At 31.1% G+C, this 22288-nt stretch overlaps 6 protein-coding genes across 13 annotated transcripts; 3 read left to right on the forward strand and 3 right to left on the reverse strand.

Annotated features, from left to right (window-relative positions):
• Positions 1–1843: 1843 nt before the first annotated feature.
• LOC143174235 (uncharacterized) lies at positions 1844–2497 on the forward strand. The gene is made up of 3 exons (XM_076364738.1): positions 1844–1874; positions 1962–2237; positions 2333–2497. Exons 2-3 carry the CDS (start codon positions 2043–2045, stop codon positions 2495–2497), a joined length of 360 nt encoding a protein of 119 aa, XP_076220853.1. The 5' UTR covers positions 1844–1874; positions 1962–2042.
• Positions 2498–2556: 59 nt separating this feature from the next.
• LOC116427616 (uncharacterized) lies at positions 2557–5507 on the reverse strand. Its single transcript, XM_031978164.2, has 6 exons — positions 5277–5507; positions 4927–5106; positions 4653–4855; positions 3909–4111; positions 3672–3849; positions 2557–3595 (listed from the first exon to the last, which is right to left on the reverse strand). Exons 1-6 carry the CDS (start codon positions 5278–5280, stop codon positions 3320–3322), a joined length of 1044 nt encoding a protein of 347 aa, XP_031834024.2. The 5' UTR covers positions 5281–5507; the 3' UTR covers positions 2557–3319.
• On the forward strand, positions 4737–10023 carry Suv3 (Suv3 RNA helicase). Of its 5 annotated transcripts, none has more exons than XM_076364687.1 (16): positions 4737–4893; positions 5364–5791; positions 5867–6096; positions 6177–6399; positions 6519–6687; positions 6742–6853; positions 7157–7287; positions 7370–7683; positions 7752–7893; positions 7975–8133; positions 8194–8373; positions 8434–8582; positions 8757–8872; positions 8977–9018; positions 9130–9236; positions 9355–10023. In XM_076364687.1, the coding sequence occupies exons 2-16, from the start codon at positions 5718–5720 to the stop codon at positions 9439–9441; spliced, it is 2235 nt and encodes a 744-aa protein (XP_076220802.1). In that variant the 5' UTR covers positions 4737–4893; positions 5364–5717; the 3' UTR covers positions 9442–10023. The 5 variants fall into 5 exon arrangements, with proteins under 5 accessions (XP_076220802.1, XP_076220811.1, XP_076220793.1 ...); XM_076364696.1 differs by lacking the exon at positions 4737–4893 and adding an exon at positions 4995–5132 and having other exon boundaries at positions 5871–6096; XM_076364678.1 differs by lacking the exon at positions 4737–4893 and adding an exon at positions 5001–5132.
• LOC116427670 (uncharacterized) lies at positions 8620–12673 on the reverse strand. Of its 3 annotated transcripts, none has more exons than XM_031978288.2 (4): positions 12516–12673; positions 11189–11343; positions 10076–11111; positions 8620–10000 (listed from the first exon to the last, which is right to left on the reverse strand). In XM_031978288.2, the coding sequence occupies exons 1-4, from the start codon at positions 12529–12531 to the stop codon at positions 9702–9704; spliced, it is 1506 nt and encodes a 501-aa protein (XP_031834148.1). In that variant the 5' UTR covers positions 12532–12673; the 3' UTR covers positions 8620–9701. The 3 variants fall into 3 exon arrangements, with proteins under 3 accessions (XP_031834148.1, XP_031834149.1, XP_031834147.1); XM_031978289.2 differs by lacking the exon at positions 12516–12673 and adding an exon at positions 11401–12071; XM_031978287.2 differs by lacking the exon at positions 12516–12673 and having other exon boundaries at positions 11189–12071.
• A 755-nt stretch (positions 12674–13428) lies between these two features.
• Positions 13429–15933, forward strand: mRpL45 (mitochondrial ribosomal protein L45). 2 transcript variants are annotated; one of them, XM_031978291.2, is made up of 7 exons: positions 13429–14155; positions 14306–14380; positions 14450–14767; positions 14884–15035; positions 15124–15172; positions 15256–15405; positions 15484–15931. In XM_031978291.2, exons 2-7 carry the CDS (start codon positions 14330–14332, stop codon positions 15769–15771), a joined length of 1008 nt encoding a protein of 335 aa, XP_031834151.1. In that variant the 5' UTR covers positions 13429–14155; positions 14306–14329; the 3' UTR covers positions 15772–15931. The 2 variants fall into 2 exon arrangements, with proteins under 2 accessions (XP_031834151.1, XP_031834152.1); XM_031978292.2 differs by having other exon boundaries at positions 13749–13818; positions 15484–15933.
• A 1286-nt stretch (positions 15934–17219) lies between these two features.
• Positions 17220–21793, reverse strand: LOC116427672 (putative glutamate receptor). Its single transcript, XM_031978295.2, has 8 exons — positions 21750–21793; positions 21380–21679; positions 20491–20585; positions 20246–20419; positions 19438–19652; positions 18736–18953; positions 17928–18178; positions 17220–17535 (listed from the first exon to the last, which is right to left on the reverse strand). Exons 2-8 carry the CDS (start codon positions 21665–21667, stop codon positions 17319–17321), a joined length of 1458 nt encoding a protein of 485 aa, XP_031834155.1. The 5' UTR covers positions 21668–21679; positions 21750–21793; the 3' UTR covers positions 17220–17318.
• Between the last annotated feature and the right edge of the window lie 495 nt (positions 21794–22288).

Raw genomic sequence — 22288 nt, forward strand, 5'->3', positions numbered from 1 at the left:
CATGAAAGAAATTACAGGTGAATTGTATATAATAAGAAGTCAGTATAATTGACGAATAAGTTCTGATTTAAAATTTCACCATGAAAAATCTCAAATACTACAGATATGTGAAATTTTAGTGTTCGATGTTTATATGAGGTATAACGCACGATCTATGTTTAGGCAAAAAGCAAGTTTACTGAGATGACACTGACCTTGAATTGAATATCTAGGTAAGTCTTGCAAAAAGAAGAAACAGGAAGAGAATGTTTAGATTAATATGAGGAAAAAACTGTTTATTATAATAACTATCTAGATCAACTGCGGATGATGTAATTATTTTGTAGAGCAGTATAGATAAGTTAATGTAACATGCGTATGTACAGAACGAACGAACAGACTAGAAAAGGAAATGGCAATGGTACAGTACGATAAGTACAATTCGCCTTGATTACCCAAGTACAAATTAAGAATTGCTCCTTAGTCAGTTTGTAATATAAACAACACTGCATCTAAACATTTAGATGTAAAAACAATATTGCTTCCGATGGCTGTGATTACTGGGTTATTTGATGTTGACTTTAAGAGGGAGTAATATCATGTGAAAACTCATATTTCACGCCATACTTATTTATTATTACGGCACCGTAATACTACTTCATCGACAAATCATTATTTGATGCAGCAAAACAAGTTAATCGATTCTTATGCATGTTGAAAACCGTTGTACACGAGGGCGCTTCTTTTGTTAGATATATTTTTCGATAGAACCATCACAATAATATACATATTATTTTGTAAAATAACATAAAAATTATTTCTACGCTGCAAACATTCAGTCTCTTGTAAAGGTTTTATCATAAATGACGACATCGAGATAACACGGTATATCTTTGTATACTTAAAGGTAATGATATTGCGAGGTAGTAAACCCAACGGACTACCGGAAATTTTCGGATCTATTGTATACCTCTAGCATTTTCTAAACATTTTCAAAACTGGCCTAAAAGAAAAATTTATTTACAAGAAGGGGTCTTCTTTGCTCAATACTAAGGGAAGTATCACTTTCCTACCGTCAAGGTACCTTTATTAACTACCAAGCACAAACTTATCTCTACCGACTTACTTGGTTTATTAAATCACTGTGTATATCGTTACCTTAAAGTATACAAACATACATATGTACGTTATACGTATAAAACTCGCGTGTGCCGAATAAATGGCAGAATGTATTTAAGTGATTCTATCCAGTGTCCAATGAACATATATTTTGTGTTTACGGTATTCTACTTTTTCTTTTTAATTCGATTGCCGCGCAAAATTTGTATATATATATAATTTTTTTAGCATTTAGATAAATACTCATTTCCTTTATATTAAGAATAATAATAATAATAATAATAATGCCCATCGCCGGTTTCTATTGTCATTATGATTTAAAATTTTATTTTAATTTCCTTTTAATCGATTTGTATGTGAAATAATGCTCCCACTGGAATTATTATGTATAAGTTAGTATATGATAGCACACGCAAAAATAATTTATCAGCATACTATACAACATATTACATGTAAATAAAATGATTTGCTAAAGTATGTAAACTGTAAAACAATATACATACATACAATACATATATACATACATACATACATCATACATGCATACATACATACATACATACATACATACATACATACATACATACATACATACATACATACATACATACATACATACATACATACATACATACATACATACATACATACATACATACATACATACATACATACATACATACATACATACATACATACATACATACATACATACATACATATATACACACATACCTATACACACAACATACACACGCTAATGGACGATTTTTAAGGTAAAATAAACGTTAAAACATTGCAATATTTCGTAATTTCACTTCAGATCAATGTCATATCAAATTTTATAAATGTAACTTTCACAGATTTTTAAATTAATATTCAACTACTCACAATCTTTTCTATCCAATCTTCAATCTAAGCCAAATGTGACTGAGAATTAAATTATGGCGAACAAAGGCATTTGCGATGCTCGTTGTCAAGCGTTTCACGTTGCAATGGTAAAACGCGAGGAAGCTGGACGCATAAAATGGTTTTTAAATAATCAGCGAAAATTATTGGACCGCTTGAAAATAACCGAACCTGTGGGAAAAATTGAACCACCTACGTTTGGGATAGAGAAACAAACGAGCACTAGCATTGTATATACATATATAATTGGATTGTATTATTGATATAATGGACAATCCTTTGTTATCTACTGAAAAATGATATAATCTTATTGACAATTTTATAGATACATCTAAAACCTCTACCAAATTGGAGGCCTTTTGAACCTGATGCTTCTATTAATATGAATATTATGAAACCAATTGACCCGCGAATTAGAACTATCCTGTACCAAGACTCGCCTAGCTTTATCACTGCTGAAAATTATTTCAATGAAAGGTTTCGTGTCTAATATATAGTTTCAACTCTTAAGGCATAAAATCTGTGCTATAGTTTGCCATTTCACGCTAATACTTCCATTGATTGCAACAGATTAAAGGATATTCCGGAAGAGCGTTACTTTTATCCAGACTGCACTAGTTGGTTATACGGATGGCGGCTTTCAGATTATCCACCTATTCCGCAAAGCAAAGTTGGTAAAAAAAATGTCATGATTCGAGAATTTTATCATCCGAGAATATCGAGCCTTCAGAGATGCCCAGATTGGTACCGTCCTTGTCTACGGTCGCCATCGAGGTGTGACCAAAATGGCTAATATCCTTATACGACAGAAATAGTAATGAGTTTAAGGTTTACAGAAATCTCTTTATATAGTGCTCAATATGTAATTAACTTTTTCATAACAACAAAAATTTTACATTATTTTCGAATCACTTTATTCTTCCGGAAGTGCATAAATATTTCCTTTTCTTTGGCAGGATATTAATAGACTGGTATAAATAGACATCCCTTTAAAAAAAGATCAATGCGTTTTTTTACTACTTTGTAATTTGAATGAATGTTTGCGTGACACGTTAATATAATCAGTAGGTCAATAGTTAAAGGTCTCTTAATATAGCACAGACGATTCAACGTTTCCAAAGCTCTTTCATTTTTTAAATTTAAATAATTAATAGGATAAGAATTAATACCGTTCTACTTTTTGGAAAAGTATTAATTTGTTTTCATCGAAGAAAAACTCAATATTGCAGTTATTTAAAAATATGTCACAGTTTATAAAACACTAACAAAGTAACTCACACACTTTATATTACAAATGGAATAAGTGCGTTCATCAATTCTTTTTATAATTTCTTTCTTTATCTTTTTCTTCATTTTCATCCTTTTTGGGGGAAATTAAGCGCTGTAACTCCAACGGTAACAAATATTGCGATTGTCCCGGGATGGTATGAAACGCAAAATCAATGAATTTTTGAAACTGTTTAGCAATTTCACAAAACTGTTCTTCCAATAATGTTCTCTTCATGTGGCAATTAATAACTTCATTCCTTATCACGCTTATAACATTATTCAGACGAACAATTGATGCGTGCAGCCCTGTAATTTCTTTCTGCTTGTGCACAATTTTAAATTAAACAATTTGTCTGAGATAATCGCCTGCAAATGAAACTAGAGAACCAGTTTACCTGAAAGTATTCATGTAAGATATGTTTTTCCTTGCAATAACGCAATTGTTCCAAACAATGAATATTGATTATATCCGCGGTGCTTTGCATTTCAAGCTGGTGTTTTTGAATGTATAATTCTTTGCCCACTTTCTTTTCGAATTCTTTCTTTTCTACGTCCAATTTTACATACAGATTTCTATATAAATTTTTGGTAATTAATTTTCGCGTGTCATCTACAGGTGCAATATTATTCACCTCATAATTTCATTGAAATCAGCGATCATATTTTCTTTTCGGGCCAGAAACGATTTTTCGAATTCTTCATACAATGACTGTACCACGTAAGCAATTTCGATCCGCATTTTTTGTATCATTTCACGAGATACTTTTATTCGTTCTTGTACAATCGCTTTTTGCATAATTTTTACCCATTGAGCGGTAACGTTCGCCCACTCGGTCTAGAAGAGGAAATTTATCATTAATGTTAAAAATTTTTAGTTTAAAAATTGATAAATTTTTACTTATAATTAATGTTTAAAAATTAAAATTTAAACAATTTTTTTCATCATTTCCGTATAGCATGCTGTGGAATATAGAACTCAACGAAACCTTATTTGAGGGAGTTAAAGCAAGGGTCTAATTTGATATCCGCGGGCATTCTAACTATACTCCCCTCACGATAAATTATCCTCTCTATATCTACTTTTACTTGTTTGTATTGAACACTAAGTATGTACATAGAATTGCTTACGTGCAGTCTCGAGCAGCTACTAAAGTAGAAGTAGTGGGGGGGAACACTGTTTTCAAATTACTAGTGTGAGGGGAGTAAGCACTACTGACTTGGCGTTTTAAAGCGTTATGGTAAAATTGGGTTATGTAATCACTTGTGAATCACATTGGTAATACAATTATATAAGTAGTATTTTCATATATTAGTCTTCTGATTGATTATGTACGATGAACGAATAAATGAAATTCATGAATTATAAAAAGTATTACTTCGATTTGTTTCTGAATTTTTTTTTGTACTGTTTTCATGTAACTTTTGTATTTTTCATGTATTTCTTGCGACTTTTGTTCAGCTTCTAATCGTTGTTTTGCTTGATAGATATGAAACTTTTCTTCTAACTGTTTTTGTATTTTGTCTCGTAATTCATTTTCAATTTGCTTTCGGAAACGTTCCAGAATGGTTTCGCCAATTTCTGATAAAGTATTTGGGAGTTACAACTAAACGGAATAAGTAAATTTAATATTTCTTATACATTTTTTTTACCTAGTATACTGTCATGCACATTTGCTTTGACAATCTCATTGTGCATGAGTGACGCTAGTTTTTTGTCGTCAATTTGAATTGTAAAGCAGGGTGGTGGTGATTTCTCCGGTGCTATTAAATCTAATACTTTCTTCGTATTACCGTGGCAATTTTGGAAAAATGCTTGTGCTAAAGATGAACCTAAATGAACATGAATTTCTAACGAAGTTAGTATCCCTATATTTGAACATTTTTTTAAATTACATGCCTTACATAAAAACGATAATACACGTCGAAAGTGTTTTATGTATAATAACATTGCTTTAAATATTGACGTGAAATATGTTTTATCTATTACTGTAACAACTTACCCATTTTTCTAAAATATGAAAATATTGAAATGACTTTTATTTTTCAAATTCATTACTGGAAATTTATACGAGAACATTCGATTTCAGGAATTTAACCTGCATAACACAGTAGTTGATTGATAAATGATCGAGTAAAGAAACAAAAGAGGAAGTGAATATGTAAAAACAATTAATATGTCACGACGATGCATATTTTATAAATAAATTGCTGTACACAGTTTACGATCATATTGCGTGTATGTTCGTGTGAAACTAGTCTAAGCAATTTAAGTACCGTAGGTACCTACATAGAAACCACTATAACCTCTATGTTTGTTTATCAATTCTATGACTAACTAATGGTGTCGCTACTTATGATAACTTCAGAGGTTAACCCACGAGGTTCAATTTTCTTAACTACAACATTTTAGAATATGAAAATTAATAAAATTGTTTTAAAAAATGATTACGCTAAGACACATTACTATAGATCAGTTAAAACTGCGTAATAATGTATGGATATCATCGTTTCTAAGGTTTTGTTATATTTTGTATCTATAGCTTTTTAAAAAATTATTGCACAAACTAACTTTTTTTTATATAATTTATAGACAGTTAAATCCCAAGATGACAATTTATTCGAATGTGAGAAAATACAGTAAGAAAAGGCAGAATATATCTTCATTAGTGCATCCTGCTCCTGTTAAGTGTGAGTTAAGTAATGTAGACATTGGTGCTGAACTAACTGGTAATCTAAATAAAAATGACATCAATAAAACATTGATTCTTTTTTCGAGGAATGAATCATTAAAACAATTAGCTTCATCTTATGGAATAGATGGTAACTGTAATGTTTAGTATAATTTATATTGAAAATTTAATTTTTAGCATATTATGATCCTAATCATCTTATTTTTTCAGAGACTATCCTGAGAAAAGCTTTGACTGCTTTTCGGACTTTTTGTATGACATCGAAAACATTACCTACAGATCTTCATGTTATATTGAACGATATTATTAAAAGCAATGGAAATGTTACTGATATATTTCCTTACTTTTTACGTTATACCAAACAGTTATACCCACATATTGATTGCATGGATGATCTTAAGAAAATCAGTGATCTTCGAAATCCCACCAGTTGGTAATGATTGATATCAATAATACTATTTAAATAAATGCAATGTTTATTCATCATAGCAAAATTCATATATATAAACATATATATGTACGCATGTGTGAGTATATGTTTATTATTTTTAGGTATCCCATAGCAAGGTCAAAAAAGAGAAAAATAATATTTCATTCTGGACCTACGAATAGTGGTAAAACTTATCATGCATTACAAAGGTTTATGTCTGCAAAGTCTGGTGTTTACTGTGGACCACTGAAACTATTAGCTGTTGAAATTTTTACTAAATGTAATTCTATGGTTAGTAATAAAGATTAAAAGTTTTTCAATGAATGTAAATATATACCTTTGCAGGGCACACCGTGTGACTTAATAACAGGAGAAGAGAGAAAATATGCCAAAAATGAAATGTCTCCTGCCAGTCATGTATCATGTTCTGTAGAAATGGTGAATGTAGAAAACATATGTAAGTATTAAACACATAATATTTTTTCAACACCTTGAATACAATTACATTTATTACTTAATTCTCCACAAAGAATTGAGAAATATTTTAAGAAATGTTAAGTTTAATATTTTGGATTTTACTATCTTCTTCTATTATATAGATACATAAATAACACTTTTCTATTGTTCTTCAACACGGGTAAAGTTTATTTTTCTTTCCAGACTTTTATATAAACTATTAATTGCTTGTGTGACTATAAAGACATAGTATTTTCCTCCGTTAATAAAATTTTAATTATATATTTACAATGATGTTTTATAGTTGAAGTAGCTGTAATTGATGAAATTCAAATGTTACGTGACACAAGTAGAGGTTGGGCATGGACAAGAGCACTCCTGGGTATCGCTGCAGATGAAATACATTTATGCGGTGAACAAGCTGCTATACCTATTGTAAATTTAACAATTTTTGTTTTTTAATCTGTTAACCATAGTTTATAATTCTCTCTTACATAAAATTTATATTATTCTGTAGGTACAGTCTATATGTGAAACAATGGGAGAAACTGTAATAGTACATGATTATAAAAGATTAACTGATCTTAAAATAGAGGATACTGCGCTCCGAAATCTTAACAACGTGAAACCGGGAGATTGTATAGTTTGTTTTAACAAAAACGACATATTTCATGTATCGCAGATTCTTGAAAAATTGGAAAAGCAAGTAGCAGTAATATATGGTAGTCTGCCACCAGGTACAAAACTTGCGCAGGCTTCTAAATTTAATGATCCAGAAAATGAATGTAAAATTCTAGTCGCTACTAATGCAATAGGAATGGGCCTTAATTTGTAAGTTTATATAAGAATTTTGTTTTTTTATAAAAAAAATTTCAGACTTTTTTATTTTGTTATTTCAGGCATATTCGTAGAATTATATTTTATTCTCTTCAGCGGCCAACTACAAACGAAAACGGTACTAAAGAAATGGATATTATTTCTGTATCATCTGCTCTACAAATAGCGGGGCGTGCAGGTCGTTATAAATCAAATTGGTCATGTGTAAGTAATTAAATTGAATTAGAAACAGTAATTCTGATCTTTTATAAGAATTGATGCTATTAGCTGTGTTTTACATTATAGGGTTATGTTACAACTTTTAAAGACGAAGATCTTTCAGTGTTAAAGAAATTGTTGGAAGGAAATCCAGATACAATAACACACGTGGGGTTGCATCCGACCGCTGAACAAATTGAATTATATGCCTACCATTTGCCGAATACACCACTCTCGAATCTTATTGTAATTATTAATATATTATTTATAGTTTACGAAAGTTATTATATCTTTTTTTGTTTTCAGGATATTTTCGTTGCGTTAAGTGAAGTTGATGATTCCCTTTATTTTATCTGTAATTTAGATGATTTTAAATTTTTGTCTAATATGATAGACCATATTCCTTTAAACCTTCGTGCAAAATATACATTTTGTTGTGCACCCATTAATAAGAAAATGACATTTGCATGCAACATGTTCATAAAGGTAAGTCGGAATAGTTTATATTTAGTTTTTATTCTAAAATTCCTGATATATATTTTGCAGTATGCACGACAGTGTAGTAAAAATGAAAAAATAACTGTTCAGTGGATGCGCCAACAAATTAATTGGCCTCTAGATGTGCCAAAAAATATTGCTGATCTCATACACTTGGAAACAGTATTTGATGTGTTGGACATTTATCTTTGGCTCAGGTAAATGATACATTAAATTACTTACACTTTAACAGTATTTTTAATTATGTTCAAATTAACTTTTATTCTCAAGTAAGAGGAATTAATTTTCAAATTATTCACACTCTTTTTTTATTTTAATCTTATTATATTCTGTACATACTTATCAATTCTTATAATTATTTGTACATTTAGCTACCGATTTACTGATTTATTTCCGGATGGAAATGACATTAGAGAGATACAACAAGAATTAGACAAAATCATTGAGATGGGAATAAAAAAATTGAAAATATTGTTCCGGAATAAAGGTATACTTATCTTAAAATTATAATATTAGTTACAATTAAGTAATCATATCCAAAGTAGAATATAAAAATGGACTACATACTAAAACATTTTTATTTAATTTTAGCGTATAAAAGCCCATTTTTGATAATCGAAGATCCTATAGAAGGTAGTTTACTGAATATTAAAACAAGTATTATTTAATATTTTTATGTTCTTAAATATTTATACTGAACTAAACTTATGACATAAAGAAAATTAATAGTAATTTATACTGCAGATACTGAACATCATCAAATTGGCTCTGGTAGATTAACAAACAAGCTACTATCGCAAGGACTTTTAACGCCAAAGCTTCTAGAAGCATTACAAAAAGAATGGTCTGAGGTAAAAAAAAAAATTACTTTTATAAATTCTTTAAAAAAAACTTGTGTTATATTTACTTAACTTTGTGTTATAATACGTATAGTAATGTATTAGTTTACATATTATTTATGTATTTCAGACATCGAAAAATACACCGAGTACGATGAAGGAATTGAAAAAAGAAAAAATAATATTTAAAAATAGAAACTTTCGAAAGTATCGATAGAATACGTAATTTTTTAATAATAATTGTTTTTCTATGTCCTACAATAGAACACTTTTGTATATGAGTAATTCGAATGAAGATATAAATTAAATAGATTTAAATAATTCTAATTAAAAAATTTGTTTGATATACAATCTTCATTTTTATTCTTTCGCTAAAACAATCCATTTATCTTGAAAATAATTTATCCTATTTATAGATAGTGCGCAAAAAAAATGTTATTAAGGATCGAATTTCATCCAGGATATATTTCAAATTATTTATTTCTTGGATTCTTTTATAAATTCATATTTGCGAACCTGTTTTTTCGTACGTTTGTACTTTTGTCTGATCACGTGTAATCTTTGTTCGTTCTTTGTAAATGTAGAAAGATTATAGGAAAGGGGATGTCGAATTTTGGATCTGCGTTGTAATCTATGAGATAAAGTAATACATCTCGTACATCGTAATGAACCGTTATTCATTATTAATGGACATAATATGTGTCTCCATTTTACTCCATCTTTGTAAACTACTTTGATGTCAGTAACTTCTTGCAAATCTTCAGTATTGTATATACCTAATTAAAAGAATATGAAAAGATTTGAAATGTTCTTGAAATCATAACATGGAACCATAAGAAAATCATACATACCTTGGCAAATCATTCTTTGATCAAAGTCGTCAATAAGCTCTTCTATGTCCAATAAATTTTGTACCCTTAAGTGTTTCCCCTCTCTTATAAGATTATGAGTAAGAGGATTAATTTCTCTATTTACAGCAACGCAACGTAATGTCATGTCACTCTTTATAAACACTTGTTTCTCCGTAAAAGGCATACCACTTTTTGTCATTCCCATATACATATATACTATTGTTGTGGCATGGCCTGTTGACGTTACTAAACAGGACCAACCACGCGGTAACAGTACTTCTGTACAGATTTCGAGTAAATCTTCAAATAACATTTCATTTTCTTCATTATCATTATATGTAGTACAGCATGCATCTGATTGATTATAATTATTACTCATTTGATTTTCTATGGATAAATTTTCTTTTTCTTTAAAATTATTATCTAGCGGCTCTTCCTCTATTATTTTATGCTCCCAAAATTGTACCAGCATATCACCTTCTTCCGAAGTATTTGAAACTTTCGAGGAAGATTCTAATGCTTTTTTAGATGAATTTAAATGAGAATCTTCTTTAGGTGTTTGATGTTGACTTTTTTCCTCATCATTGAAACTTGGCTCAGTCTTCACATCCATAACAAATGTTCCAGCGTCTTCGTTAAGGTGTACAGTTTTATTTCTCTTTATTTGTTTAAAATTCTTTTCCACAGATTCTTTATGGAGTCCATTATTTGTATGTGACATATTTTCTAACGTTTCTTCTTTAACTAATGATTTTACATTCGGCATGTAGTTATGATCATGAAATTCTCTGGTATATTTATAATGTAAAGGTATAATTCTATGCTTTTCATAACAGTTTATTTCTAACTTTTCTTCAGCCCTAGGTATGACAAAATCTTTTTCTTTTTCTTCCAAGGCATCTGTTTTTCTTAATTTGAATGGTGAATAATTTCCATCCGAGTCATCAGAATGTTCTTGAGTTATTTCCTCGTTTTCTTCATGATAATTTCTACCAGGTACTGCTCCTGGCCGTAATCTACATTTTTTGTATTTAATCTATTATAAGAATAAGATCTTATGAAAAAATTGATAAGATAAAGTAAAGATGTAAACATAAACCTATTAATACTTACTGTTATAACATAAGGTGGCACTCCACTGGCCCAATGTGTAATTATATCATCCTTGTGAAAATGTTTGCTGCAAACATATGTATCATCCGTGACAGCATAATTTTCAATTCCAATTGCATCCTGCCATTTCTGTCGTGTTTCTGGATCTTTAGGCGCTGAGAAAAAGCTATAACTATTTCTATAATTCGTTTCCTTACACATTACACACTTACGCGTCATGGTGATACACTAAAATATACTTTCACGTGAGTTTATTTGATACAATCAACTTTTGTTGTCGCGTTTTCAATCACACCGTTTTGTTCGTTTTTAAAGAACATGTCATAAGTTTCATTACAAAACTAGTTATTTAATTAACACTGCACAATATTAACAGTGAATCGTTCAAACCTGTATTAGGTTATAATATCTTTTACACAACATTAAAGAAAGGTTAATATGTACTTTTTATAGATTTTTGGCTATGATACTATTTGATTAACCGTACATGTTAATTTTTGTAATAATATAATTTAGTTCAGAATCTTTTGTACAATACTTCAAATACTTCTTTATCGTTGGATGTACGTTTATTTAACTGTAAACACTGTTAACGATGCACTATGGTAATTGTAATTAATTTTGCAGCGGATATTGTATGGTTAATGTTACACGAAATTTCAGATAAAAATCAAGCGACACTAAACGTTCAGTATCATTTGTGCTTCATTATTTATTTTCATCTTGTGTTTTCTGATTCCACTGATTACTCCCAGAATGCACTGGCCAATGATTTCAAACAGCAGTTAATTCTCACAAGCTCTTCAGTACTTAATTCCTATTTCAGCATGCTTCTTAGATAAAACTTTTACGATTAAAAATGAAAAAGCTTCAGAAAAATATATGCAATTTTGTACATGCTTTTTTAAACAGCTGTAGTATTGTTAATCGTTTCCCATGACTAAAAATAGCAAATAATTCTTAATAATGTGTGAAACCTTCACATGCGACATACCTAATCGTAGTATACGTGGTTATTATCTGAGCCAGTATAAATAATCATTTAAAAACATTTTGCAAATAAACAGTAACATATTTACATTATAATTTATATTAACTAAATAAATATTGTTTATTTAATTTGGTTTTGTTTATTCAATTCCTCTACAATGATATTGAGCGTTACTAATTCTCTATTATGGCATTTAAAATTAATATTTTTATTTCTACTTAAGCTTGATTCCTTTGTTCGTTTACAAGGTTGATATATCAAATACAATGAAGTTCCACTTTTTTATAAATAAGAATTAACCGTGCGATAATTAATCATCTCTCATTTACTATATACCTTTAAAAGATTTCATCACTGAAAATAATTTATTAATAATAATACAAACGAGATTTTTATATCTTATCTATTTTAATAGTTTTATTGACTAGTACAGCTTAGCTATAGATCTATACACAGGCTTATGATTCGTAGCACAGATGATACCTCGTCGGTGTTCGTAATACCACCGACGAGAAATAGGATAGATATGATTATGAGACTTCGTGTCCGGTAGTCTGAAATACCGATTGTGTAAAAAGAGCAGGCGTTTTCGTATGCTTTGTACGATGAAGTCATGAGTTCAAGAATTACATTCAAATCGACATAGACTTAAAGCACGGACGAGGTACAGGATATACACTACAAGCTTATGGGATTTGATGTCACATATTTTGAATTACTGAATGTGAAAAAAATCAGAGTATTTGCTCTACCTTCTACGTCTAGAGAACGGTCAATAGGAAAACTATATTAAGCAAAGTGATCGAAGTTAACCAAGTAGTAAATATGATAAACCAATATACAATCGTATCTGTTACAACATTACACTGTTGTCCGATAGAAATGTTGAAAATTATTTTACATGAAATTTTTAATCACTAATCTGTAAATTCATCCTTCGTAACGTGAATATACCACCTAACAATTCTTCTCGTCTTCGAGCTTAAAGAGTCAGCGATTTTCCGCTTATTTTAATTAATTATTATTAAAAAGAAATAGTGAATAAATATAAGTGTTTAGCCACGGATGGCGTCACAGTTACTCCGCGTGAATTCCCACATCGGTAACATTTGTCTACCAGTTTGAACGTTTTGCCATGGATGTCGCTACCAGTCAAAGGCGCAGATTTTTGGAAACAATTCTTGTCGTAATATGCATTATATGGTATGCACAGAACAATAAGAATTATTTAATGGATTGGAAAGATTATATGTTATACTGAAATGAAAAAAGAAATTTCCTACGGCGGATGACCAATGTTTTCTTTCTTGAGTTTGAGGATAACTTAAAAGAGACTTATTTTTATTTTAAACTATATATGAAGACGCTGCGTATGCCGAAGGATTATCGGACTAAGAGAGGAAAAGGAGTGACTCAAGAAAAAAGTCCTTGATTCGAAAATAAAAAGAAATCAGAGAAGAAGTCTCTGACTAAAAAGGAGATAAATGAAGGAATAATTATTCGGCATACTGTGACATGCATCATACAGTTTCGCAGTCGATTAGCCTAGAACGATCCTTGATAGGACCTACTCTATCGACGATAATGCTAGTTTTCAGGTCTCACCACGTGGAGGTTGCTGCGAACGAGACCCTGGGAGGTGGATGAAGACTTAATTTCAAGTAGAAATAGAAAAGTGAAAATAATGTAGAAGTTTTTTTTGTAAATTATATAAATTTGAACGTCTCGATTAATTACGATAAAAAATTGTCCTACTACGAATTTATTTTTTTTTTGTATAGTAAGAAAAGTCATTTTACACAAATTTTTATGCAATCATTGAAAATATATTTTACTATTCGTTATAAGCTCAATTATGTAATAGTAGATACTTTTGCTGAGTAAATTCTCAAAGCGAAGATATTGAAGTTTATTGTAAAAGTACTGCTTTAAATTCTTCTAAATAATTATATTCACATTTGGTATATGTAACCCTAGTAAGTAGTAAAATGATTAATGATCAAGTTATGTAATATTTCATTCACGTTTGTTGTTGTTTTCCTACATAACCTAAATGTATTATGCACTGACAAAGAATTAATATGACTACACTGTAATTCAAATTTATAAACGTTTATCTTTGCAAGTGATTTAAGGGCCAAGTTGTAAAAATGATGTACAAATATAAAAGTGCAATTTGCATTTTTGGCAAATTTATGCAGGTGATTTGATTTTTATTATTATATTTAATAAACGCCTTTGGTTGTTAAATAATCTTTTATCTTTTCCAGAATAATCTGCCTTGTATGTTGAGTCCTATTGACTATCCATACAATAATACTCAACAAATTAGAAACATAAGGAAACATTGGAATCCAAAGTTTCGTAAAGAAAGAAGAGAAAAATTTATTAAAGTAGAGCTTCCAAAGATACATGAGAGGGATGACGTGATATCAAAAGAAGAAATACGATCAGAATTAAAAAGGTGTGGTCTATTACCTCAAAGGACATGGCGCGAGAGACCAATATATTTTGGTTGTACAAATAATATATTTGAACCATATGTTGTACCAGAGGGAGATGGAAGATTTTCTACTATTACTAAGGAGGTATATGGTATATGATTTAATAAGTTACATTATTAGTAAATACTAAATTATTATTACTATTATCATTACATTGTAATATACACATTTTTAAAAATTATTTTATATTTCACATTTAGGGAGCAAAACAAAAACTTGAGTTAGTTGAGAAAAAAGGCAAATCCTATAGGGCTATTAGAAAAATAATTTCATACGATGAGAATTTTTCTAAGAGTACATTTCCAGAGGAGGCATTAAAGATTTATAAGGAAGCACACACTGCTTTAGCAGCGTAAGTGTTTGTTATAGATATTTATTTAAAATATAGAATTGAAGTATTAAGCACATTCGAGTAAAAGAATAATTTTGTTTGTTATTAGTAAAGACCAGGACAAATTGTTACAATATGTTACAGAAGCTGCATATCCTGTAAGTTCTATATTATAATTAGACATAATATATTCTTATGCTTTATGATTGGTTATATATTAATAAATTATTTATAATTGTAGAAAATGATCCATAATATAGAAGATAAAACAATTATTTGGAAATTCTTAGAATCATTAGAACCAGCACGTATTGTATACGCAAGGTGCACAGATGTAATAAAAAAGCATAATATTTATGCGCAAGTTACTGTCCGATTTCACACACAACAGGTTTGATAATAAACAGCTTATTTTCTTCATACGATTTATATTACTTTTGAATTGCTTCATGTGAGATTAATTTTTCAGATTTTATGTATTTACGATAGATTTGGACGTCTGTTGAAGGGCAGTGAAATACTAAGAAAAGATGTTCTTGATTACATAGTGTTCGAGAAGCATTTATCTAATCAATATGGTACTTGGCGGTTACATGGAAAAATTATACCTAGTTGGTTACCACCTGAAGAAATAGCAACAAAAACGTATACATTACCAAAGACTGACAATGCCGTTGTAGCATCTGAACAACCTGAAGAGTCAATTGTTGTAACACCCGACAGCAAAACCGAAATGAAAAGTGACACGACTTCATAATTAGCATAATCTTTATATTAATATTCTGAATAAAGTGCGAAGAGAATTGTACATTAAGTAATGAGCTTTTTGTTTGCAATAAAATATTACACTTTCGAATACAAGGAATATTAATGATAACAATCCACAGAAAAATATATACACAGCTAGGTACACTTGTTTCGGGACAATTGCTTGCCACGTATTCGAATTATCTTCTTCATTCTGTGATTAATGTTATTCATTATACTTACAATAAACAGAAAATTTCTCTGTGTCTCTTACAGTGATTGGAAGTGAAATTAGTTAGACGATTTTTGCGATTTATTAGTCGCAAAAAAAATCGTACGACAAGGGGTTAAGCAGAGAAATGCTCGGGATCGTGGTTGTTTCCACATTGCCGATCTTGATAGGCGAATCTCGCTGAAATACACTTTCATTATGGCAATACTGTCAGTATTGTCATGATATATTGCGTCCAAATGCAACTTTTAACGATTATTCACTAGGTTCATACGTTGTGAAATATGCTAACTAATGTTATGCTGTACGTGTCTATTGAGAGACCTATTGAATTTAACATTTAAAACCTACTGAAATAGTGCTAATGGCAAACTTGTTTAATTGCAAACGCAATTAGTCATATCTAGTAACTACTGTCAAAAACAGAAGAAAGCGAGTCTAAAATTTAGAATATTTTGAAGATAATTTGTTGATTTTGGATTTTCATTACTTAAATGTTGGTCTCACGTAGGTTGCGACAAAATGGCCGCTACGTTAAAATCACAGGACATCACTAGATTCTTCACACTTCTGTGCTACTGGGAGTTCTTTATAAATATCTTGAAAACTAAGTGACATTATTGATTGTACGAATAAAAAAACTTTCTTCGGAATGTTGATTTCTTCGATACATTCGCAAATTATATTAATCGGGGAAGAAGTGTAGTCAAAATTCAGTCTGTTGGTATTGATACCGTTTACCCGAATATATAATAGACCAGAACGAATTGCGTTAAGAAAACAGTTGTTCATAATCATGATCCTAACAAGAAGTTTAAAAATCATTCAAATCATTCTACATTGGTGTATCAGATTTCACCCAGGAATAATTTCGAAATGAACAGTCTATCTGTTTTCCCTGTTGATACTGTCAGAACAGCTTTTATCTTCTACATTATATGTATTATGATTTACTACAAGATATCGTGCGATATCGTGTCATATCGTATTTCAGAGCGTCCCGGCATGTTTAAACGTTTCGATAAATAACACGGGACACGATCCGCCGCGGAAACATCGGATTCGTAATTCAGTGTCCGGTCAAGCGTTATCACGATTTTCAATATCCCGATGTCGAGATGATTAAAGCCTGCAGTCAGGAAATGGCGGGTCATGGATTTAGGTCAGAATGGTATAAGTACATACACGTTTCACAACAGAAATTCTGCGTAAATAATTCAGCTAGAAGTAAATCATTTTTATAAAATTTACAATTACAGTTATGCACTCGAAGTTAAATTTCTTTATACTGATATTTCGAATAAAGTTTCGAAGCAAATTGTACATTAAGTAACGCGTCTTTTATTGCAATAAAACATTACATTCTCGAATATAAAAAATATTAATGATAACAGCAATCCAGCGTAAAATATAGACATAACTAAATATATCTGCTCCAGGACAATTGCTTGAGGCATGTTCGAATCATCTTCCTGGTTCTGCGATTCTACCCAATGGTTCCACAATCGTGAACCGATGCCATATTCATGCAACCTCAATAACCTGCCCAATAGAAATGTTTTAATGATTTAATGAATGTTGAAAATCAGTTGCACGTATAACTGTTCGAAGGAAGAGTGTAATTATTGTGATTATTATCATTTAAGCGTAATCAACTGGTTAACTGTGGAATTCGGTTTTATAAATCTCTTGTGTGGCGTATAATAGAATTAATCAACGACGAGTATACACGTCGAACGCGGGAGGTAAATGCAGCTAATATACATATATTGAAATAAAAAGCTGAGGCAACATGAAAAAGAATTACATATTTATTTGAAGAAATAAATAATTAATTGTTGGAAAAGTTAAAGTCATTCTGGGCTTTAAGACGACAAGTATGCGTGATACACAGTTAACTGGTTGAATGAATTACTCATAATTAAGACATTTACCCAATATCAATGGACCGTTTGTGTTTGAAGTTATGCGAGATTCCGGATACAATGTAGGTATGGACTATCACGTCTCCTACAGGATTTATTCGACAAATGTACATCCCACTGGCCTTTTTTATATCGTCGCTTAACACTCCAGTGGTTAAATCTTTCGACGTGCATATTTTTTCGTACATTTCTTGAACAGTGTACGCGCGACGAAGTCTCTTCATTTGTTGCGCTCTTACGTAAATCGGTTTAGGGGATAACTGAAAAGTCGTGAAGTGACCTGTTATTGTAATCAGTGTGTTAAATAACTAGAAAGGCGATTAACACCTTGTACTATGATTTCTTTTACAACTGCGCTCAACAGAATTATTTCATCGTTCACAGTTCATTAGAAGAAGAAACAAAATTCTAAACTTATTCTACGCCTAACTTTACTCTGAAGCGTTACAATTAATAATGGAGAAACAATATTCAATTTGGACTTGAAAGAATTAAGTGACAATTATATCTGTTAACGCTAGAACTACCAAACGGGACAAATTGATTCATTCCTAAATTTTTCTTTCCCATTTACTAACAGAATAACAGATGTTTCTCTAAGAAATTACTAAAGAAGTTGATTCAGTAATACGCGAACTGAATAAAAGCTTGATCGAAGTATCAATAGCTGCACCCTTAGAACAATTTGAGAAAGTCAATTTTACTGCTCGGTAGTTTTAGTGTTAAGTTCCATTTGAAATCTTCGCCACAAGTTAGACACAATATTGTAGGACAAGGGGTTAACCCGATTTTCGCGTCACATATCTTTGTGCTATACCTCGAACGCTAAGTTTACCGAAGAACCGTTCACGGTATAAATACTGTACGATGTATGGTCGAGTAATGCCGCCAAGTCTTTGAAAGGTGGTACAGTGAACGTCTGTGTCATATAACCAATTACAAGCGCATTGAATGCTGTATTAATTAACAGTGAGAAGATGCCCAATATACATTCCACCATCCTGGCACTTTTATTATTTCTACTTGGATAGTAGGCTGTGAAATTAAGTTTGTTAAACTTCTATTATTAGACACATGTTTCATGAATTTATAACGCGAAGAATTTCTAAAGTTAAAGTACAAAAGATATTTCGTTTCTAGACATTCTGGGAAATGTCTAACCAATGAAAATGGAATACTGGAACATTAACACGTTGTCTGCCATGGTGGCTACCAATGACTGGTGCTTTCAAATTATTCGAAAGCGATTATAATGACGGGATTGATGTCATATAAAAATATTTAGAATGATACTAAATCATTCAGAATTATTTCTAATGCCATTTATATTCACTATGGAAGAATAAATAGGTGATGTATAAAACGCTCGAAATTCTCGCGACAGTTAACGTGTTAATGAATAAAATATTTGCCCGAGTAAAAGAAACTTGTATAAAATATTGCTGGAAATTGTTTTCAACGAATCTTTCTCGAGAATATGAAATAACGCATTCATTCCCGTTTCATTGTTTCCTCTTACTTTGAGAACACAGCACGCCGAAGTTGTAGAAAAAGTAATCGTTCATGGTCAGGATCGGTTCCTTCCGTATTTTGAAATTAACTGACTGAGTAAGGTAGCTGCAGAAGCCGAAGAATATGTAAGTCGTTAGGACTGCGAACCAGACTCTTTTGGAAAACAGGTTCAGCATCCAATTTTGTACATATTTCGTGTTTGGTCGTATGTAGTATTGAAACCTGGACGAAGATTAAATTTGTTTAAATGAATCTTGAAAAGACACCGGGACAAGAACCTGCAAAACTATTGAACAATCACGGTGTATAAAAAATCTCGTGTTTAATTTCCTCAATTCTAACGATAGAACTACTGAGCGTTTAGCATGATTAATATGTGATCTTTATAAAAATTGTAACAATAGAAACAGATTTTTTTCAGTTTCTTCATGTATTGATTGTAGTATTCAAGTGAAACTATTTATTTTTCAAATCATTTGAGATATTTAACGCTTTTAAGATATCAATAATTACGAGATAAGAAAACTGAAACCCGCCATTTTGACGGGTGCGGTGGTTCCACTGTTAATCAAATTTGAATGTGATTATTATGCTGCAAATTTGTATACATTTATGTGAAATTTGAAAGTACAAAAGTGCACAGGTTACACACGTTACTAGAAAATACATAAAATATCCAGAGTATAGTACTTTTTATAGCGTTTATTAAAAAAACTACTATTTTTTTAATTATATTTGTAAAAATAATATTTCATGTATAAATCGATCAAATGTGAGATACTACTTGATCTTATGAATAAATTTTCTAGACTTGCTTAGCTTTGATCAAGGGCTGCGTGAATTGTACCGCCCGAAGTTTTTCGGTGGCGGCTTCGACTCTCGGTATAACGTCCGTTTTATTCTTAAATGCCAGATGTAATAAACCAAATTTGAACGTGTGGTTTACCGCAAACCCTATAGTTTTCTCTTCTACAATTTCCGGTTTCAATCTGAAATGGTAGATCACGGTTGAAATAATATCTGTCACTGTCACGTTTCTACTATTATCGAACGAAATTACGTGAAATTCAAAAGATCAGCCAAGGTGTTCCATAATTCTCCAATGACACCAGTGATTGCCGTCCCGTTATTTTTCTTGTGAACGATGTTCTTGATCTGATAAAAAGAATAAGAACATCAACGTAAACATCGACTTTATGCAACTTGACGCTAAGGTCAACGAAAAATTTGGTTTTAAACGATTAAGAGTGTTAACACGTTGAATGCCATGGGGGTCACCGGTGATCCCCAATTAAATCGAATTACTATAGTTCATTTAATTGGAAGATGATTATTTGAAAACATTTCTATATTATAAACAATGCTACCGAATGCGGTGACATTGAGCAAGATCAACGTGCAATAATAATAACGCAACTCAATCAAATGATGTAATATTATATTTTTTCCATTTTGTGCATTTTGTTCTATGAAATCGTGCGACATTCAACATGTTAATATTAATTTTATCACTATGAAATTAGGTATCCAAATAGTTTAACGGAACGTGGTTAAATTATGTAATTGTTGAATAATTGTTCCGGCTGATATATTTACTACACCGACAAAAAAGTATTATTAACTCCTTGACCTACAATATCGTGTCAGACTCGTGACGAAAACTTTAAACTAAATTTGACGAATTTAAATGTTATTTACTTTTTTTTTAAAATATAAATTAAATATTACTTTTCTATTATCAATCGTTAACCTTTGTTATAAACGTAGACATAGAATGAGCATAAACATTTTTTCTTTTCCTACTAAATTATTAATGATAAAGTTAGTTGTACCGATCATAGTTAAGAAATAGATCATAGGTCAAGGGGTTAGAATTCATACAATTAATGAACGAAAATCAAAACGAAAAGGAAGAAACAATTCAAACGTATATTGTACCGTGGTGTTACCTCGTAATAAGATAATTTAACGATCCTCTCTTGAAAGTTGTGAGTCTCTTCTGCGCGGCTCCGGTTCAGGAATTCTTGATTCAGGGCGGCAAAAGTCGGAATGCTGACGATCGGCACGAAATTTTCCGTATTTTTGTCCCATATCACACCGTTTATGGAACGCACAGGCGTCAATAGCTCGTGAACAACCACGAGCAAGAGGAACTGTCTCATAAGACGAAGATTTATCGAGTTTTCAAGCAGGATAGATGTTCTTGGCCGTAGTTGATTCAGCATTACCTCCCTCATGAGGCAACCTCGCTGAAATAAACTTTTATTATAACACTTTCCCCTTATCTTTGTATCTACATTATATCCTAATGTAACATACAACAATCACTCCGACGCCGATCTTCGTGTAGGACTAATTTACACGTTAATTATCGGCACGACTGGTTGCAGTGAAAGCGTTCTATGTCACGACCTAGTCTGTAATTATTCGTATTGACTATAAATGTAATCGTGTGTATGGAGATCCATGTTCAAGATAGTTTGATGGTCATGCTTTGATAAACTACTGTTCACGCTTCACCGTCAACGTTAATGTGTATCACTGTGTAATGCGTCTGTTGCTATACGTGAACAATTATTTTAAAGCGTACGAACTATGTGTCCGATCAACTCCTATTCTGGATAATATCTGGCAGATAATATCTTCGCATTAGGTAGTGAAACACGTTTATAAACGTAAACGTGTTACATTCTGGACAGTATTCATTCCTTTTTTACTATTATGTCATCGGTCAGAACGATTCGATCGTTGTCATAGGATCCTGAGAATCTTTCAATGAGACGCGGTATGGTTTTTGACGTTTCCGAAATTACCGTTGCCTCAGTGTTAATATAAATTTGTATCTTTGTGTAACGTGT

Source organism: Nomia melanderi, chromosome 1 (assembly GCF_051020985.1).
Source record: "Nomia melanderi isolate GNS246 chromosome 1, iyNomMela1, whole genome shotgun sequence".
NCBI lineage: Eukaryota > Metazoa > Arthropoda > Insecta > Hymenoptera > Halictidae > Nomia > Nomia melanderi.

Coding starts and splice junctions, on each gene's coding strand:
- mRpL45 (XM_031978291.2), top strand. CDS start 14,330: ATGATGTACAAATATAAAAGTGCAATTTGCATTTTTGGCAAATTTATG. Junction 14,768..14,883: donor TTTCTACTATTACTAAGGAG/GTATATGGTATA, acceptor TTTCACATTTAG/GGAGCAAAACAAAAACTTGA. Junction 15,036..15,123: donor GCACACACTGCTTTAGCAGC/GTAAGTGTTTGT, acceptor GTTTGTTATTAG/TAAAGACCAGGACAAATTGT.
- LOC116427672 (XM_031978295.2), bottom strand. CDS start 21,667: ATGAGGGAGGTAATGCTGAATCAACTACGGCCAAGAACATCTATCCTG. Junction 20,420..20,490: donor GCTGATCTTTTGAATTTCAC/GTAATTTCGTTC, acceptor CTACCATTTCAG/ATTGAAACCGGAAATTGTAG. Junction 19,653..20,245: donor CAGCCCTTGATCAAAGCTAA/GCAAGTCTAGAA, acceptor ATCTTCGTCCAG/GTTTCAATACTACATACGAC.
- LOC116427616 (XM_031978164.2), bottom strand. Junction 4,112..4,652: donor AAATTCAGAAACAAATCGAA/GTAATACTTTTT, acceptor TTCCTCTTCTAG/ACCGAGTGGGCGAACGTTAC. Junction 3,850..3,908: donor GATTTCAATGAAATTATGAG/GTGAATAATATT, acceptor AAATTTATATAG/AAATCTGTATGTAAAATTGG.
- LOC116427670 (XM_031978287.2), bottom strand. CDS start 11,407: ATGACGCGTAAGTGTGTAATGTGTAAGGAAACGAATTATAGAAATAGT. Junction 11,112..11,188: donor TGCCACCTTATGTTATAACA/GTAAGTATTAAT, acceptor TTCTTATAATAG/ATTAAATACAAAAAATGTAG. Junction 10,001..10,075: donor TCAAAGAATGATTTGCCAAG/GTATGTATGATT, acceptor TCTTTTAATTAG/GTATATACAATACTGAAGAT.
- Suv3 (XM_076364687.1), top strand. CDS start 5,718: ATGATTACGCTAAGACACATTACTATAGATCAGTTAAAACTGCGTAAT. Junction 8,134..8,193: donor CACCACTCTCGAATCTTATT/GTAATTATTAAT, acceptor TTTTGTTTTCAG/GATATTTTCGTTGCGTTAAG. Junction 9,019..9,129: donor AATCGAAGATCCTATAGAAG/GTAGTTTACTGA, acceptor TTTATACTGCAG/ATACTGAACATCATCAAATT.
- LOC143174235 (XM_076364738.1), top strand. CDS start 2,043: ATGGCGAACAAAGGCATTTGCGATGCTCGTTGTCAAGCGTTTCACGTT. Junction 2,238..2,332: donor AACAAACGAGCACTAGCATT/GTATATACATAT, acceptor ACAATTTTATAG/ATACATCTAAAACCTCTACC.